At 36.7% G+C, this 20,922-nt stretch overlaps 1 protein-coding gene across 11 annotated transcripts in view; it reads right to left on the bottom strand.

The window, feature by feature from the left end:
- tenm3 (teneurin transmembrane protein 3) overlaps positions 1-20,922 on the bottom strand; it is a 287,657-nt gene that overhangs the window by 105,501 nt on the left and 161,234 nt on the right. For all 11 annotated transcript variants that reach the window (XM_028017268.1, XM_028017271.1, XM_028017270.1 and 8 more), the window contains 5 exons: positions 13,789-13,962; positions 11,915-11,979; positions 5,990-6,109; positions 4,197-4,280; positions 2,871-2,995 (listed from right to left, as the gene is read on the bottom strand). In XM_028017268.1, coding sequence (XP_027873069.1) covers positions 2,871-2,995; positions 4,197-4,280; positions 5,990-6,109; positions 11,915-11,979; positions 13,789-13,962 — 568 coding nt within the window. The remainder of the gene's footprint in view (positions 1-2,870; positions 2,996-4,196; positions 4,281-5,989; positions 6,110-11,914; positions 11,980-13,788; positions 13,963-20,922) is intronic.

Raw genomic sequence — 20,922 nt, 5'->3', positions numbered from 1 at the left:
AAGGTCAAATGATTCACTGAAGGCTTGGATGTTTGTTCACGGCATCAAATCAGCGGCAGTCATCTTTCTGATGTGGCGAAATCATTGTGAGACATACAGATGAAAACACAAAGATCGAGCTGTCGCTGAGGTTTCCGCTGCTTCGTTCCCATTTTCAACATGATTTCTTTCTTAAAGCGGTTTCAAAATGTGACCGTTATAATGATGAATTCACACTAATTTTTCGTATTCCTTATTGCTCGTGGTACCTGGGTCGAGGGATGGAACACAGATGAAGCGATTAGCACTCGTTCCTGCACATTAGATGATTCTGGCTGTGACTATGCCTGTCTTTCTGTGTGGACTGGGAGTTTCCTGTGTCCCTGCATGTCGGTGTGCGTGGGTGAATGTCTGCCTGTAATGGCCATGTGGTGAAATGGAGACCTATCCAGGGTGTACACTGGCTCATATCCAATGTCAGCTGAGACAGAATCCAGGCTCGGCAAGAAGAAAGGGGGAGGAGGTAATTATTTGGCAGTTACCTTAGTTTAGGGTTATGACCAGCATAACTGTAACACCCTTAATCTTTTCCAGATGAAGTTTAGTTTTAAGTGAAGTACTGATTAAGTATCCTTCAAATGTGTTTCATTTTGTTTCACGTTTATAGTCAGATCAGTAGCATGTAGTCATTTACAGCGTTCTGCGTTAACATTTCTGTTTGAGTTTTCATCTCAGACACAGCAACATAAGTAACCATAAAATTCATTTTCTTCACTAATGCACAACATGACTCTAAGCAGGAGAAGTGTGGGAAATGGAGAAGGAGCACACTAACACTGATAGGAATGCTAATCTTTTTTCCAAAGGGCTGAAATGTAGATGATTTCCCAACTATGCTTTGCTTTTGCAGCCTTACATCCCTGGAGTTCCAATCCACTAAATCAGGAAACAAAGTTTAATGTTTCCTCTTTCAGTTTTATTCAATCATAGCACAACTCAAAGCGCATATGTAAGATGATTCAATGTTTTAAAATGTTTTTCACTAAAGCAAACCATCTAGAACATGAAGTATTTTAAAATAAGCAATTTTGTGTTTTTCTAGTGTGAATTTGATCCGTCTTTGTGGAGAACCCAAATTAGACCATAAGCTCTGCTGTCACATTTTCAGTGAAGGGCAGAAAGGAAAGACAATGAAGGGAGGAAACGTATGAAAGAATGGGATGAGGGAAACAAGAGGTACGAAAGAGGAAGATAAGGGACAAACACAAGGGATAGACCTGGGGTTTTTACACAACGAAGGACAGAAAGGTAGAACACCAAAGGAAAAAAAGAACTAAAGAAGGGAAGGACAACTGGAAAGACAGAGGGAAACATAAAAAAATGGAAAGAAAAAAAGTAATGTCACATAGAAGGAGGGAAAGAAATAAGAAAATGATCAAAAAAAATAAAGCAAAAAAGGGTCACAAGTAAGGAAGATTGAAATGATACAAGGATGAAATAAGGGGAAAAAAGAAGGATGGGCAAAAGCAAAGGAAGGTGAAGCAAGAGAGGAAGCAAGGACACAAAAAAAGGAAGATAGAACACAAGATTTAGGTAATTGGGTAGGAATTATAAAGACAAATATTTTCTATACTATATATACAATAAACAGCACCCTCTCCACCACATAGTGGACAGACAGCGGAGCACCTTCTCACATAGACTGCTCCAGCTCCGCTGTCGTAGGGACAGATACAGGAAATCCTTCCTGCCACATGCCATCTCACTGTACAATAAAAGCTAAATCATTGTTCTGCATTAATCAGTCCAATTTTGCACAACAGCACTGTGGCACACTTGCTGTACATATGTTTAAATATACATATCTGCATTTTTTGAATCTTTGCAAGGACTGCTCTAAGTTGTTTTTTATATTAACAGCATTTTATATTTTCACAATTCATAGCATTTTATATTTTATTTTTATTTTTTATTTTATAGACAACTACTACTCAGTGGTAGTTGTTATTGTGTCTTGTCTCTATGCTGTAACTGCAAAGTAATTTCCCTGCTGGGATGAATAAAGTACTTCTATTCTATTCTATTGTATTTTTTCCATACTTTCAAAGAGATTAAATCAAGTCCCATAATTTCCCAGATTGCAGACCACACTGGAAGTCTTCAGAGATTTTAGAGTGTAAGCAAAGTGAAAATTTTGCACACTAAATCTTCAACAAACGTTGCGGAGGGAGGATTGAAGTGTTTGGTTGCTCTCAGATTTAATGTGGATTTCCTCTAATCCCCACACAGTCAAATGTATCAATCCAAATTCAAACATATTTATACAAACATCCCCACTAAGTTTTGGTTAAATGGCGCTCAGCATGTTAAAAAGTAACTTGACATTTTTTGTAGCCATCAGCATGCTCCCGCCATAATTCTAATTGGATGTTTGATCACTGTTTTTGTCTAAAAATGGTAGCGCTTATATAAACTGGCTGGTTTCCTGACATGGTGTTTTAAGCATGGTTTGCAAATTATAAACTGAGGTTAGAGCCATTCCAGCAGCTAATGTTGTGTTAGCCCGGTTTATCCATTAAAGAGCAAGCTTTGATGAGTATCTGGGTTCAATCTCAATTGAAACACTCATTGTTCTTGACATTTCAAACGTATAGCTGTTGATTTGAGGTGAAAATGAAGAATTATTTAGGCAGGAACGAGAACCTCAACATGATGCTTTGGAGAAGGTCTAACTTTTTTCCTTTAAGTCCTCAGTAGCTTTTTTTTTTTTTATTATTAAGATAGAATTAAGCTCAGTCTAAAGCAGTGTAAAAACATTTCACCACATCATGTAAGCAAAATAGTTTTTACAGGACACATCCATTAATGTCTGAGGTGTCCAGGTGACCAACCTGTGTATGTGATGGTGGGAGGCCTTTCCGTCCATACACTCCAACCAGTGCATCTTTCTGGACTGATATGTTGAATTTCAAGAACTGTGGCTGGTCAATATATAGCTGGGACCTCCAAAACACACCTTGGATAGGAAACAAACAATGAGGAAAAGTCATTTAACTGTGATTCACATATCAAACAAACTGTGCAGACAGTATTTAAATGAACAAAATATTGAGAAAAGAGTTGTAAAAAGCAATGATACTCTTAATAGTTTAATTACCACAGAATTAGATTTTTTTCTTATTTGCATTTTTTGTTGGGAGTAATTTTTCAAGCTTTGTAATCCATTTGACCCATAAATTCAATTAATTTGCATGAGGCAGATTAACAGGGCCACAGTTATTATTTCTCACTAGTGTTGGGTAGGTTTCTTTAAAAATGTTACAAGTTACAATTTACTAGTTAATAGTTTCAACTACTTTATCAAAGTAATGTTACTAATTTCATGAAGTTACATTTGAACTTTTCTAAATTTGAATCAATCTTTTTGACTATATTTCAATGTTAAATCATAATCTCTCAGCACAAATGGTTAAAATCAGGTACTCTGAGAGATTAAATCCTCTCACGTTGGAAAGGAAAGAGCTTCTATCTCGATCTGATTCTGAAGTCATTATTAGATCAGTGTGTCGTCACGGCATGAGGTCAACCTCAAGTCCCCACAGTGACAACTCCAGGGGAGTGGAAAAGCAACAAACTTTGTTTACAAAACTTACAGCAGGTAATTCAACTTAATGCAATTTGTGATGGTGGAGAACTTCAGAGGTAGTTCTAATTACAAATTTGCTATAATAGCTGTAATGAATCACACATACTTTGAGGTTTTAATTAAATAACACAACTGAATGTAACTAGTTAGATGTTTATCACTAATAAGTGATAAATGATAACTGACTAGAAGAATGGAAAATTAAGCTGCTGTCACAATTTTAAATTAAGAGAATTTTGTCTTGTGATGATTTTGTAGTATGCGTCACTTTAAGGCGTTGCCGTACAGTACAGTGTATGTCAGTGTGCATACTGAGATTTATGGGATGGAAGTCACAGTATTCTGCTACGTCATGACCGGGTACATTACTCTTCCATAAAGTACACATCTCATTTTGGGTCTTGTTTTTCCATGGTAAAGGTTCTACTGACCGTCTGGCAATGACAAAACATTTTCAAATAGCTACTGGTCTAACAATCAGACTGATTCAGATATACAGAACCTGCATCAGTCACACTGATGGCTATATGTGACAGATTTCCAGTCCATGTGTGCTTCTGTGAAAACTAACCTGGCGGGACGTCTTGTATGACTCGCTTCCCCACGTCTGACTCTCCCGTATCTATGGTGTTGTTTTCTAGAAGAAACATCTTGCCTGCAAAGTCAAAAACACACCCAGCTGAGAACCTGTTTAAAGCAGATATGAAGACATTTAATGTAAAGCATATAGAGGCAGCAGTTCTGGCTCTTTCAAACTTCAGACATGTGGATGGAAAAAGTGATCTACAAAGCAACACAGCATATTCAGCCCATCAGGGAAAGTGATTGTAAAAATCTGATTACCCAATTCTCATAGAGAGTCTTTAAACTTTTATGTGAACCAATAAAATTAGTGTAATACGCTTGGATGTTTCATCGCTAGTTTTTTTCTTTTATTTTGACCAATTCAATTAAGATGTGAATTCTAATAATTATAGAAGAAATACAGCAAAAGGGAATATGGTAACAATTATCCTTCTGCGTAAAAAAGCTCACATTCTGAGTCTCTTTTATATTTAGTAGAACAAAACCGTTCCAAAAGTATTTTAATTTAATCCAGTCCTTCTAATATATACTCACCTGCCCTTTATTAGGTAAACCTTGCTGATATTTAGTTAACCCCTCCTGTGCTTCAGAACTGCCTTAATTCTGGCACATTTTTCAAAATTATGCAAGAAACAGTGGTTGGAGATTTGATCTTTATAAAATGGTACCTTATCCTGCTGGAAGTAGGCATCAGGAGATAGGTACAAATGGATGGACATAATCAGCAGATGTCAAGTTGAGGTATTTTATTTATTTTTTTTAGAGCTCATCTCTTGTACCAAGGAAATATCCCGGACACCTTTATGATGCCAGCAATTGATACAAAGCAGAATTGAGCAATGTTTTTATGTTGTTTATGCCAAATTCTGGCCCTACTGTCTGAATGTCTCATCTGAATTGAGATTCATAGGACCATGAACCACTTTTCCAAACTGCTACTGTTACTTGTTTCTTAGTTAACAGTGGTGGCCCCTGGTGTGGTCTTCTACCACGCTACCCCATCTGCTTTTAGGTCTGACAGGTTGTGCATTCAGAAATGTTTTAATACCTTCTAACAGACCTGGACCACTGTTGAGTTTGTGTTATTTTGAACCAGTCTGTCCCTTTTATCCACAACAGTTTCTCACTGGACATGATCTAATTTCTGACCTGTGTTCTGTAAACCTGAGAGTAGATATACTTTTAACATGCGACAATTAGGGACATTTTTGTCCCCATTCTGATGCTCTCTTTGAATGCCTGCAAGCTATCTTCACCACTTCTAGACATTAAAACGCTTATTTCACTTATTTGTTGTTTTTGTTAACATTTAATCAAACAGGCGAAGCTAATAAATGTATAATCCAGTCATATTGTCACTTTTGGATTCAAGTACCTAGCGTCAAACTGAGTGCTGATTACCACTCAAAACAATCAAAGTCATCTGATTTTATAATGGCAACTGGTGTAAGATGTCAACAGCAATTACATTCTGTAATTGACAGCAATCCCTCCTCCTGAGTAAGCATGTGGCGACTATGGAGAGAAACCATTCTCTTTTAACTGGAACAATTAAACGCATTGATCTGGCTGAAAAGATCACAGCTGTTCCATCATTACTAATTAAAAATGAGTAAAATTACAACACAACAGGCAGATGTTTTTCCAAATAAACCTCTGGTGAAAATTTTTTTTTAAGTTCATGTCAAAGGTTTTATCTTTTATATAGTTCAAATGAAAACGTTGATTAGTCTCCCTGTCTGAACAAAGAGGAAGCCGTTTAAATTCAGCTGGACTCACCATTGTCTGTAGAGAGTACAAAGGTGTTGGGAGTTGTGTCTCTTCCTCCTCCCCCGTTTTCAAACGCTCCATAGCTCTCACTCTCCTGAAGCTGCCAGTTCAAACCGAACAAGTGCATAGCTGCAGAGGTGAAGCAAAACAAAAGAGTTAAGCAGAGGGAGGGCCAGACAGGACAGTGGAGGGTAATACAATCAAAGGCCAAAAGAGAAACAGAGAGATGGGTTGAAGAGAGGAACAAAATGATTGCAAAGGGAGAACAGTGTAGAGAGGAAATGGAACGATAAGAACAAAAAGGGAGAAAAGTGATTCTGTACCCATCAGATTGAACAGAACCATCCACACCAGCAAGGTCTATTTCCGTTCAATCATACACATCTCACTTCCAACTAGGATTCCCTTCAGCAGAACATTATGTATGATGAATTCTGCTGTCCGCTGATGAAGAGTCGACCCAGTGTGGCATTTAAGAAAAAGTAGCAGCAGGGAGGGGCTTTGTTGTTCTGCTATGCCTTGTCAGTCCAGCAGTATTAAACAATGAATTTCTATTTTCTCTTGTCTATGTTTACATGCTTTTGTTCACATTATTAAGAAAGCTCAACATTACCAGTCTAGTTCTATTGGACTGATAATGACAATAACCTTTAGAATGTAGAAATTGGACCTGCATGGGTTTATTTTTTTGTAATAATTAGTTGACCTGCCTTCTTACATGCACAATGAACCCAGATTAAAAAAAAAAACTCTTGTCAAAGTTTCCACCACATGTAGAGAAATATTAGTAATGTTATGAAATTTAAAGACGAGTCACTGGAGAGTCTCTGCCTCCCCTGTTCCTTCGGAAACACATTTGTTATCTCACTTTCTGTGCTGAAGTGCTAAGAAAAAAAAAACTGTTATCAACTATTATCTGATCAGTTTGAAAAATGGTTTATAATATTTAATCCATCACTTGGTTTGCCTATTTCTAGAAGTCTTTTCCTTTATTTACATTCAAGGTGCAAAGAAAGTGACCTTTTAGGCTTTTTTTTTTTTTTTTCATAATCAAGTAATAAAGTGTAAGAAAAGAAAATTGGAGCTGAAAAGAAGAAAAGGTGCACTTTCCTTTTACTAGGTCTGTTTATGTTGTACAGAGTGCTGTCCAACTAAGACCTGCTTCATTAAGTCTGAAAATACTGGCCTAAATACTTTTCTTTTAATATATTGCATATTTTTAGTGCAACCTGTGTTGACCTTGAACTACCCTTCTGGCCACAACGTGGCCACATGATGAACAGAGTTGCTTGTTTCTTTTTCTGTTTCACTCTATGCATTGCATGTTACCTTTCTGCCCTTTGTAAGCTTTATCACTACTCTTCAAAGGACATACCCAGAAAAGGTTGGAACGATAATTAAGCTTTAGACAGTGTCAATTTATCTTAGAAGTTAATTGCTCCATGTGCACTAAGAGAATTGCTCTGCTCAAAGGTAGCTGTAGCGCACACAACCAACCGACTTTCTCAGGCGTTTGCTGAAGTCACTGAAAGTAGCACCATTGTATACAGCATTACAACAGATGGTTCTAATATAAAGCAACAATAATTGCTGAAAATAACTGTGTCTCCCATTCAGGCAAGATTAAATGAGACAGAAACACACGTTGTCCATCTGGAAGAAACTTCCGACTGAGTTCCCCCTGATGTGCAGTTGAAAAGCAAGTGAGTGCAAGAGATGTGCAATGGCATCCCTGTTCTTGAAAATAAAAAGAACTAATGTGAGACTGACAGGCCTGACCAAAACCACCACACTGACAGGACACTACTGAACACTACACAAAAGATTTGAAAGGAGGGGTTAAATATGTGAGGGCTGTTAAGAGTAAAGTCACACATATTGGCCACTAATTGTGTTTGTTTCAAGGTACCAGCTCTGTTTTTCTCAGGTCCTAGAAAAGAAGGCTGCTTTCAATTCAGAGAGGTGCCAAGTGCAAGAATGCAGTATGTAACTCATCATATACTGAATTACAGTAGTTAGCAGGAACTGCTCTCTGATGCTAAAGCTGTTGTTACACTGCATCCTTTCTTGCTTCTTCTATTTTTCTGGAGCTGTAAAAAGTGTGTTGCATAGGTGTAAATGTGAGGAAATTAAGGTATACAGATAAACCATGCTGGGCAAAGTGCACAATAACTTTGCCTGTTTTTAAAGCAGTGAATGGTTCATGTTATAAGCAACAATCCTTTATTTCCACAATCTCTGCATGCTGTGTAAGCAGACAAGGCCTGTGATCTTGAAGGATTGACTTGTATGATGTGAAAAGACCAAGTGATCCTTAATGTGGGTGGTTGTGTTTGCATGTTTACTGGAAATACGATCTGAAAGGAGATAAATCATACACGGCATAACACCATGTATGATTAAAAAGCAATTAACTATATCAATCATTTCCTATAGTGTAGGTCTGGAAGGTTAACTTAAACATTTGTCATTTTAAAATATCAAGCTGGTGTACAGAATCAGCTCAGTCACAGCAGCATCAGCTCTTCCTTACAGAGACAAGGTGCCTCGCTGGCTGCTCTGAGGTACTCCAACTTCAGAAATATATTCTGACTCTTTTCTTGAACAGGACAGAACCGTGAAGCAAAAGCAAATCAGTTTGGCTTTGATTGTGGGGTGTTGAAAGGGGAGCCGATTCCACATGAGTACATTAGCAAAGACAGTAACCGTTGTGAATCCTCAGTGTTATTCCAAATTCACTTTTTCCCTCATTGCACTAAAGTCCTGCAGCTCCAGGTAGCTTTAACCCTTCGCAGGTGAGGGCAGGAGCAGAGAGCCATGGGAGAGTCTTTGGTAATAAACAGAGACTTGTGTGTGTGGGGAGTGTGTGCGTGTGTGTGTTTGTTTGAGAGGGAGAAAATAAGAGGATTACTGGCCATGGTAACTGTCATACTAGATTGTAACCAATGGAGCAATTTTTTTAAAGCACATTTTCAGATTAAATTTCTGCTTAGTTAAATTTACATATGGATTCAAATGAATAAATAACCAACAGGTTCATGAATGCTCCCAGTAAATGAAAAAAATGTTGAGTATGTTGCCATTTGTTTCTAATGGATGAACGAATAAATGAATGAATGAATGAATGAACAAACAAATCATTTATAATAGTTGTAATATACAACTATTTAGTGATGATGTAATGCACGTCATCATTAGAAAAAGCGCCACCTATCTCTCCTTTAAGCATGGTTGGTCAGTAATCACACAACCTTTGGTACCTTTTAGGAACTTCTTGTTTCAGTTACTTTTACTTTATCATGACAGATATCATTCAGTAAACTGTTAAAAAACGGTAGCACTTTGATGTAGGTATCTTTAAATGGGGACACTATGGATGGGCTTTTATCACATCGTTCATCATTTATCTTGAAACATTTCTTGTCATGAGAATTTTGTTTAATCGTTGTTAATGTAAAAAAATGGACTAAAATGTTGTTTGTGTTCTTTTCCACAAGAGTATCAATAAAGACCACTGACTTTGAAAATATGATTAAATAAGAGGTCTGAAAATAAGAGGTTCGTTTATATTAACTTATGGATAAATTGTTGCCACTTCTTTCTTAGATTTTTTTATATTGTTTATTTCCTTTAAACTCTTCTTCCAGTTTTTTTTAAAGTCTGTTTGACTGTGAACACAACAGTTTGACCTCAGTCACATGAAATAAGTCTGGATTTTGCTATAATTGTTTTTTTTCTTGGGATATAACTTAACTTATGTGCAGTTTAGTTATATAGATCACAAGTTTTTATGTATGTGAAGAAACTTATGTCAAATAGGAACATTTTTTAAGGATAGATGGATAAAAGGGGGGATAATTTACTATCTGAAATTACTTGATGATTTATTAAACTTCCACTCTTGTCCATTTTCAACATAAAACAGCTGTTTACTGTTGAGAAAGAACAAATTAATTGAATAAGCCAGTTACTCAGAATAAAGGGGACATATGAACTCAAATACACCTTTTACAGAGGCCTCTGGGAAGACATAGACATATACACACATATATACACACACTGCATAAACCACAGACAAAAGCAGCTATGAAAAATATGAATCAAATATTGTCATTTTGTCAATTTGCCTCGACCAGAGACTCTGTCTCTTTTTTTAGTCTCCCTTTTTTCTCCCTCTTTGTGTGTGCGTGTGTTGGGGGGTATGTGTGCGTGTGTGTGTTTTTGAGCTGAATGCATGTGCCAATCAAAATGTTCAACCCCCCCTCAAGAGCATAACTTGTTCTTTGTGTTTGTGTTCATGTGCGTGGTTTTAAATCTCTCACCTGTTCTCTTGTGTCTCTGTAGTGTACGGATAGCTGCATAAATCTGTTTTTACATGAGTGTGTTCACCAGTGTGTGAAACAGATATGTGTGTGTTGGTGTGTCAAGAGTGTGTGCATCTGTCAACCATAAAATCCCAGGAAAGCCTCAACAGATGCTTTCAATAGAAAAAAAATAACAATGCTGCACGAGGGAGCCTAAAACACACCCAACGATATAGCTGATGAAATACGGACACATTTGCTTCACATCCACACACACACACACACACACACACACCCACACACACACACACACACACACACACACACACACACGCACACACACACACACACACCCCCCAGCCTAAGGCAAGAGATTTTTAAGTTCAAGGACCATCTGAGCGGCGATCATAATTGGTTTGGTTCATTCTGGGAATCAATGACCTTTAAAATAAATACCACTTTTATCTCTCTTTGACTCATTTTATTTTGATCCTTCAAGTCTGTCTCACAAACGAGCTAAAACGACCCAAAACTTCCTGACCATTTAAAGCAATGAACAGGAAGAGATCAATTCTTTTCCTTATTTTGAATTCCTGGATTTCTGTTGAGTCTTTTTTTCATTTTTGGCTGGAACCTACACATTATTATCAAGCTTCAAAATCCCAATTGCAAGAATAAAAGAGAAACAATAAAAACACACAATCAATTCCAATCATCTGAATCAAAAGTAGAAATGTTTTTGAGATGAATTATCTGCAGTAATTACTGAGGAAACTTCATATTATTAGACATCACAATTCAGTCCCAACCTAATAGCGACTACAGCCACCCAGACTGAACTGTTGAAAAGGCTGAAATATCAATGCTGCACCAGCAAATGTCAGTTATATAAATTTAAAGACTCTTCAAAATTTAATGGAAGAACTTTGTTTCATTGCCACAGGCAGACAAGACATCATGTGAAAATAATGTTGCTGCATCACTTTTCAATGAATTTAATACTGCAACAGTACTGCATAGGTAAACTGCAGAGAATATCTAAAAAAAAAGTCTCCCCTTTGTTATTTTGACATTTAGTACACATAAATAATTTGTATGCATCTGAATTTTAGGCTTCAACTGTATTTTGATAAGTAGGAAGTAATCTTGTCTGCCCAACATATTAGCCTAGAACACTACACTAAGAAGAAAGGCCATGACAAAAGAAAACGGGAAGGTACCACAGAGGAAAAGCGAGATCCTGGATGTTTGTTTGGTTTCACAGCACAAAGTAACAACCAACCACGGCAGCAGGAAGAGAAGATGAATGGTGGAATACAACTGGGGCCTGAGAGGATGAAACTCAAGAGCAGAAGAAAGATGAGGTGGACTTAACAAAGGACAGACAGAATGGGAAATAAGGCTGCGGTTATATAGAGCTTTTCTTGTCTTGTTGACAACTCCAAATGGTTTCACACTCCAGCCCACATTCACACACTCACATATGTCAATTTGCACGCTGTTGGCAGCATGCGGTTCAGTGCTTTGCAAGATAAGCAGATGTGTGCATTCACTGTCCATTCCCTTTATACATTTGTTTGGGTTGCAGTTGTGTGTTTTGTATTAGGAAGAAGACTGTGTTTCATCTTACCTATGCAGTAGCAGAGCAGAACAGAGAGAAGTACAGACAGACCAACTGCACTGAGGGCTGTACACCTGAGGACATACAAGGAAGAACAAGATTAATGTCAAACTGTCACCTCCTGTAAGAAAGATAAAGGTTATGGCACCATGACTATGACTGGAATTATGGCACAATTTTATGTATCATAAACAGGATTAGAAATTTTTATTATAGTTTACATGTCTCATGAAAATAGGTTTTGTTAAAACAAAACAAGACTAGAACCTCTCAAAGATTCTGGTCTGTTGTGTCAACAGTAAAACTTGCTATTATTACAACATGAATATTAGAAACAACTCACTGAAAAGTACTAATCAGAAAATGGGCTAGAAAAAAATCCAGGCTTTGGCTAAGCCACACCAAAACCTCATTTTGGTAGATTAGAGGTATTCAGATGTGGTCTCCCAACTATGCCCTTGTAGAAAGGGCAAATTGTGGGCAGACTGCACCTAACCACAGTTTGATTAGTTTTAAGGTCTTGTATTCAAGGCTGGCCAATATCCTGCAGGATGTTCTGATGTTTCTTTTCCACATATGGGCAGATTGGTTTGTGTTCAGTTTTCTGGAACCAACTCAGTGATGGTATAAGCCAATCCCAGCTGGGTGTTGCGTGCAAGCAATTTGACTGGCAGCAAACGGCATTTGTTGATTTACGTCAACAACAAAATCTCAACCACCAGATTTAATATGTGACGAGACCATATTAGTTGGCAAGATGGCAAGCTGCAAATCAATAACTCCATAGTCAAACTTTGAGATTCAAACCTTTTATTAATTAAAGGTCATATACAGCATAAACTAGACAGGCCAAAGCACAACAAATATACCAAGAGGTTTCAGAGAAGCTGGCCGTCCAAGAATGGAACGTCGACCACATCTTCTTTGAGACACTCTACGTATCTGTCCATATTCACACCCACACTGTGATGAACATGATGCCAATGGAGAAACCCAACTAGGCTAGATCCGAACCATGTTAATGTGCTAGAGTGAAACTCGACAATGGAGAGGAGGCTCAATATTATTTCTGCTAGAGAATTTGGATGATGTATTTTCTGGCAAGACAACAAACTCAAGCATATAGCAAAAGCAGCACAGAAGTAGTTCAAAGACAACAAAGCAACTCTTCTAGAGTGGCCAACTCAAAGCCCAGATGTCAGTCCTATTGAGAATTTGTGAACGGAGCTGAAAAGAGCTGATTCATGAGCAATCTGATACTTCTGTGATTACAGCAAAAGATCCATCCACCAAACGCTGACCTTAAGGGGCTAAATGTATTCTTAGTCATTTACTTTACCCTCCCTATACTGATAGGGGGTAAAGTATTGTCCAAGAGTCAAGAGATTTTCAGACTTAATCTCTTGGACAATATTCTTTTCACCAAGAGTAAAATTACCCAAAGTGGGTTCCTTGTTCCAACAGTGCTTCAATTTATTTGAATGTATTTCATTTAACAGACATTAGGCTAAGAAACAAATTATGAGCCAAAACAAAAACGTTTATTACAACTATTTATTCAGTTTTACTGTTGAAACAGAGTCCAATATGAAGCATTCACAGCTACCAATATAGTCAGACAAATGCAATGTTGCAAATTCTGCAAAACCAGGAGTGCATAAAACCATTAGGGCCAATGAAAAGACTGAAGGACTGAACGGGAGACATGAGCTCAAGGTGCATGAGCTGCTCTTCATTCAGCAACATAAAAGGATTTCTGAGGAATGTTGGAAAGACGGGCCAGGGTGACGGTTTATTTGAACTGAACTGGCTTTTTTCTTACAAACTGAACAACTTGAAGAGATGTAAAAAACAAGAAGAAACAAATTAACATTTCATCTTACCTCCACGAACAGTACTTGGAGGATTTCTTGAACTTAAAGGCAGAACGGGACAGGGTATTCCTTGGCAATGGCCTGGTGGGAGGTGAGTAAACGGAGCCTGTAGCCATGGTGTAGCCAGGAGTAGCTGTGGAGAAGAGAGGAGTGGTGCCTGTACCTGTTTTAAAGAGGAAGTGCCTGAAAAGAGAGAGGAGAGAAAAAGAGACTTTAGTTGCATCAACGTTTGTGTCTGAAAACAATAGAATCTGTAAACTACTGCTTAATTATTTTGCACCACCACCTTATGGCAATGCAAGGTTACCAACTGTTATTCTTAACTACAAGGAATTCAGTTTCGATGAGGTCATTTCCTGTGGGGAATGTGTCATATTTTTCTACACGGCTCTGAACATTCTTGGGGCTAAAAACCAAAAAGTGTTACTGGAGCTGATGATAGCCTCAAGTTAGCAGTTAGACTCAAGAGTCTAAAAAATAAATGTCAAAACTGAGAACTTAATAAAAGTGTGTTTTTCAAAGAATATGGAAGTCCAGGACCAAACTGGACACAATGCAACAGGATTTTTTTATATAATCCTTTTTAGAAATTCTTGGCGTCGGCAGTAAATGCTTCATAACTTCACTGGGTAGATTCTAAGCTATGGAAGATGACTGTTAGCAGGCCTTGGTTCAATTATATATGGTGCCCCTACTTAAAATGTCCCTGTTCAGCAGCTCATTCTCACTCAAAGCACACATCGTTTTTAGTGCCAATATAACTTAAACTACATGATCTGGCCATAACGTCCACAACCTTTGTTAACGTTTCCAAACAAGCAATCCCTCCCAGCTCCAAAATAAGATCCCATGTATGGAATGAAGTTCCTTATGACACTGAAAAGCTACAACTAATCCTGACAACACGCAGTTAAAAATATATACTTTCCTCATCAATTTTCCAAAGAGGAAAATATGTCTAACACAATCTAAACTGTATTTTTAGGTTAAATTTAAGTTTAACGTAAAATTGGTAGACATCTAAGTTGTGCTTTGCACAATTAATAGTTGTGCATATTTAACAAACACAAAAAAGAATAATTATAGGTTGTTGTGTCCAGAAATTAAATTTGTCAAAGTGTGCCCAAGCTTCATTCCTGCTGAGCTCACAGCTACAAAGATGTTATGTCCATCAAGGCTACTTTTTGGAAAATATTAATAGGAGTTGCTGAAATTTTTTTTTCCCACTTATGATGATTTGATGGTTTGCTATGTTATTTAATTTCCCTCTGGGGAAATTACAATACAGTATTTTTGAATTTGAGTTTAACATATACAAATAGTACTGCTATTCAAAGCTAAATTTGGCAAAAACATTATCTTCTATTGTGGAGAACAAGTTATTACAATGTTTATTCCATATACTAGTCAGCCAGGTCAGTGAACACAATGAACAGTTAGCAATCCCTGGTTTTCTGACTTGCAGCTTGAACATGGTTAAGTTAATATTGATTTTAGTTTTCTTGTGTTCGAAACTAACATAATTTGAAGAACCTTTTATAATCTTGAAATAAAGTTTAACTGTCCTAGAAAGATTTTCTTGACATTTGCTCATTTGAATCTTTTAGCAAAAGTCAAAGTTTGCAAAGTACAAACACAAGTCAGCTTCATCTTGATAGCCAAGAGACAATTGTACAGATAAAAATAAATGTTTTTTCTTATCTACTCAGAGCAAATAGGTCAATATGTCTTTATTTTCCCTTCTTTACATTTTACAACAGCTGCCACTGGAACAGGTTAGGTGGAATACACACATTTATTATTACATATTTTGTTTTGCGCAGTGAGAAATCAATAGATTCCCTAGCAAATATTTACAAAAGGAAACCCAGATTATAAAATTTTGACTTGTTAGTGTATCAGTGTCACTGTGTTCAACTAAAAACTAATGTTTAGCCTCTTAAATAAATGAAAGCTTGCGGAAAGAGACGAAGGTCCAAAATGGCTCAGAGGTCATTCCTAATTTTACTAAACCAGATTTTTGTACTAACTCACCAACGGGACAATAGATTATGTAAAGAATAAATTCATTTTAGGTTCAAGATGAAAGGCAAACAGCTTTTTTCATTCCTGAAAGCCAGACATTACCCAGCTGGAGAAAATTACTGGCACATACATGTATGCCTCCAGCAAATTACCGAGGTCACAATGTCTAATTAATGACAGGACCCTGGCTAACGAGCCTCTATAATTACAATTAGAGTGCTCTCTAACAAGGCTGTGTGATTAACAATTAGAACCTATTATAACAAGGGTCCCTCAATTAATACCTGCCACTAGGCAAGATGTGAAGACGGAGAGAACAAAAAGGGGATGGGAAAAACAAGAATCCAGGATGTAGGAGGGGAGTGAGTGAATAAGTCTGTTTTGAACCTCCAGCAATTTTTAAGTATTTAATCAAAGGCATAAAATGTACTTTGTTCATTGATCAAATAGCAAGCCACTTCATCAAGGTTTATATTTCACATGATGTGGAGAGCTAAACCTCTGACTGATATTTAATTTTCTTCATGTTGCAATAATGAAAGTGTTACAATATAAGAACATTTCATTGTCGGTTTAAACAAGCAGACAATTTCATCAGCCAAGAAAATGAAAGACAAACAAGTTCACATTTCATATGGAACAGCTCTGAATGCTGTTTTTTTTTTATTACGAAGCTAAAAGGAAATTTTTTTTTCTGCTTACAATTTATGTGATGCAAGTTTTTGGAGAAATGATCAACGACATAATAAGTGTGAACTTAATGTGTTAATCACCAGATATGGGTCACAGAAAACCCAAGAGTGCAGCTGGACTGCTGTGAAAGTTTTAAAATGCTGAAGTGGTTCCCTTTACTGCTCCTAGGGGCCTTCAGCTCTGCTTCCCCCTATCTGCTAGTTAGTGCTGCTAACAACGATGTCCCTGCTGTGAGTCAGGCCCTGTCCGGATACTTTCTGTTAATTACAACTTTGGAATGGGTAAACAAACATCACAGAAACACACTAAAACTAATACAATCTGTCAGCGTTGATACGTTTTTAATATTTTTTTAAGGTCTTCTCTAAACATCACTTCCATATCTGTCCGTCATGAAGCTCTAATTACCATTGGCTTGAAATCTGGAAAATCTTGACGCCAATAAACCACAATGATGTATGAAAACACAGCTGCAAAAGTAACACACACCGATTAACGTAAAAAAAACAAAAAAACAGTCTAACCAGGGTGTCTGAAGAGGCACACATGTCGACATGTGATAGCTTATGGTTTGCTATGCTTGGAAAGTTGAGCATGATGAAATGCAGTAAAATGACAATGATTTTCAGCTGTTTCTTCTCATGTTAACAAGGCCACAGAGAAATTTGTCATGCTTAACTGAAAACACAGAAAGAGGAATCTCATTTGTTTTTGAAAACATTTGCAACCAAAGGAAATGAGTTTACACTGAGTCTCATATTGATGAGTAGAAAATGTTTCCTATTTAAACGGAATATACTAAAGTCAGAGATGAAACCTGTAGAAACAAGAGAACAGAAGACAGTCAGGTGGAAGAGAGAGAGAGGAATACTCTACACTAGAAGTAATCTGTTGACCTATGATGTCACATTCCAACAATAAACTCTGCAAGGTTCCCATAACAATAAATTGATTTGACATAATTAGCTATACATTAGTTTCACATCAGGGCAAAGTTGTGCTGTGGTGAAAGTAGTATGTAAATTTTCCTGTCCCATCCAGTCCAATTTCCATGATGAACTGCAGCTGAAAAACAGCATGAACATTTTTCACGTACAGTAATACAGAAGTAATTAAAGTCTGCATCAATAAATAGTAGTATTACTGTTTTGAATATCAGTTTCAACATATATAAAGATAAAAAGTAATCATACAAAGCTAAAATTATTCTCATTTAATTTACTTTCTGTTCAACTCTTCTTCCTACAGTAACACTTACCACCTGTTTAAGCAAAGAGTCTTACATTAGCCTGCTTATTTACAGCTGGATAAAATAACTGATGTTGTAAATTACCCAAACTAAATAGTTCAAAGCAAAACCTTTTTGCTTTTATTAATTATGCAAACTTTCATAATAGTCCACCAGCTGTGTGTGAAGAGGACTTGGAAGTTGTGAAAGTTAAAAAACAATAAATAAATTGGCTCAAAAAATTCTGACAACAGTTATATCAGAGTGGAGGAGGCAGGACACACAAAAAGAAACACAAAGCGAGGGCAGAGCTCTCTGTAGAGAACCTGTAACCCTTACAGATTGACAAATTGTTCCACCTTATTTGCTCATTGCCTGGAAAGCTTTTAGCTTATTGAAGAGAAGATGGATACTGTATAAGCATGTCTCTGAAAATATACTTTAGTGAGAGTAAGAAGTCTCTTCAAATAAAGTAACTGGCATAGCAGAGAAAGCAGCTCATATTGTGGGACAAAGAAAAATCATGGATATTTAGCCCCTTTTGCAACTGATGGTTTATTTTCATTATAATCTGCTCACAATGTATAATAATATATGTTTTAAGCACTTTGTATTGTGATGCATTAACAGTGAAAAAACAGTTTTTCACATTAACTTGAGAATGACACTAAAACCATGAGCCTTAAAAGTTCCTAAATAACATGAAGCAATAACTTAACATGTCTATGCAGGTTATGATACTATAAGCAATAAATATTTAATTCACAGATACTGGCCAGTCCTACTGCCAACAAACTGATCTGGTTTGCAGATTGTTCAAAAGCCGGCCTGGAAGAACACAAGAGAAAATAGGATAGAGTAAAAAATGTCCTAACAGAAAGAAATAATTGCTCCTGAATTTAAATATATTTGTCCCCTATTCCTGTATTTCAGTTTGTCAAATGACATTGAGAGATAAAAACAGAAGATTCTGAATCTTCACAGTCTTATGAATGTTGTCAATTTTCATTCCTACCCAGAAAACTGTGAATAGAAGGTGAAACATTTAATTAAAATTTTTTTGAATCGATAGGAAAAATGCAACCAATCTATTTCTGACCGACGCTGATGTTGGAACACGAGAAAAGCACAGAGTATAGAGCCTGTTTTGTCCGATTGTGAAAATGCGAGTGTATATAATCAGACAGAGTGTGGGGATAATCAAGTGTAAAATGACTGGAACCACAGTCTGTTGAGCTGAGTGAAGCATGTTGTCAACCAGAACTAATCTGATAGGCCTTTAATAACAACAGCCCTTCAAATGCACAAGTCGAGAATCTGCATTTACATTCCATTAGTACTATTTACAAAGGGATGACAACTGAAGCAACACAAGGCGGATTAGAACAATGATGACAATGTATGTGTGTGTGGTAGTTAGCCAAACTGAATCAGTTTGTGTTTCCCTTGAGAAGTCAATGACTGCAACTGCTGCTTGGATTGGAGATGAAATGTAGCTGGCATAAACAACCCTGCGATATTAAGTGATCAACAACTCCCTCTTTCTTTGGAATCCTATCCACACATGTATTGTCAGTCACTTTATGCTAGTACTTATTAACCTAAACACCACTGTCTCCTCGATTCCCTAAGACCAGAGCAGAGAGAGTTGTGTTTGGAAAGGTTTTAATAAGAGACAGTGACTGAACAATCATTCTTGGATTATAACCCAGAATTATTTTCAGTTCTATTGTATATTAACATACATGGTCACTATATATTGTTTGTGTAGCACTGTGAGGAAATAAGCAATGTTGCCAATGTTGAGGGGTTGTCATTGTTTCTGTTGTACAATGCTTCTTTGTGTGAAAACATTTTCTAACTACTTGGGTGATATCCATTCCCATATTAGTTTTAATCCCTAAGCTTAAAGTTAAATATGTTACACAGGTTCTTAGATTTCACTAAGGATTGGAATGGCTGAAAACATTCACCACTTAAAAAAAAAGGAAAACTGAGATCTTGCATCTGACTGCTTTGGTGAAAGGACCTCAGTATAACCTTTGACTCAGCTTTCACTCTGTAGATTCATGCCGAAATTCATGCCCCACTGTTTCCTATCCCAATGAAATATTGCCAAGTGAAGTTCTATTGTGTTAAGTTGAAAAATGTTATTCAGGCTTTTATTCCTTGACTTTAAGAAATTCTAATTCATTGTTCAGTGAACAAAACCTCTTTGGATTCCCATCATATTGTTCAGAGGATTCCTGCAAGGCTCCTGACAAACTCCTCTAATTAGTCACATGTCACACCGTTGTTATTTCAGTTGAACTGGCGTCCAATTAACCTCAGAGTCCACTTTAAAATATTGGTTTTACTTTGTGAGCTTTACAAGCAGCAGAATACTTCAAAGAGCATTAGGATCCATACATCGCTACATGACCTGCTCTGTGTGATTCATATATATCAGCAATCTCTCAAAGAGGAGGCACCTTTTTACAAGCAGAACTAATGGAAAATGGACTGAATTTACATAACGCCTTTACTCAAATCGATCACTCAAAGTACTTTGTACTAGAGCTGCAATAAAAAAACACACACACACAAATGAACACACATTCATAAACTAATATGCAAATTGGTAGGCAATTTGTGATTTAGTGGCTTGCCCAGACGCACGTCAACATATGCCAGGAGGAGGCTGAATTCAAACTTTCTGCTGCAGGCATTCTCAAGGCAAGCCTGTTCCAGCCACCGTTCTCGGTTTATTAGGAAAGCACAGTCCTAACTTGTTTGTGTCTTTACTTTGAAAACTAACAAAACAACACGTTCAATAAAAAAAACAGCAACATGACAAATAATTATTACAATTATTTTGTGTATTTTGACATTATAAAAGAGGAAAAAGACAAAGGGAATGTGGAAAAGGAGTTTCTTTATTTCTGCTTTAGTGAAATAAAATTTATCAATTTCTTTTATTTCCCAAAGATTACAGCCACTTCCTTGAAAAATCTTTAAATTAATTGAGATTATTTTATTTCCGATGAATTCTTATATGCCTAACCTTTTCACACAACTATTTTCATGAAAACACAAGATACAAAATTATTAATACTATAATATTAATACCATTATTGACATATTTTAAATTAATAGCTAGTTTACTTCGACGAGTGATGTTTATTTATCTTCAAACTGCAGTTCCTACTTTTTACTGC

Source organism: Xiphophorus couchianus, chromosome 5, assembly GCF_001444195.1.
Source record: "Xiphophorus couchianus chromosome 5, X_couchianus-1.0, whole genome shotgun sequence".
Classification (NCBI taxonomy): domain Eukaryota; kingdom Metazoa; phylum Chordata; class Actinopteri; order Cyprinodontiformes; family Poeciliidae; genus Xiphophorus; species Xiphophorus couchianus.
This window is presented reverse-complemented; position numbering and strand designations above follow the sequence as displayed.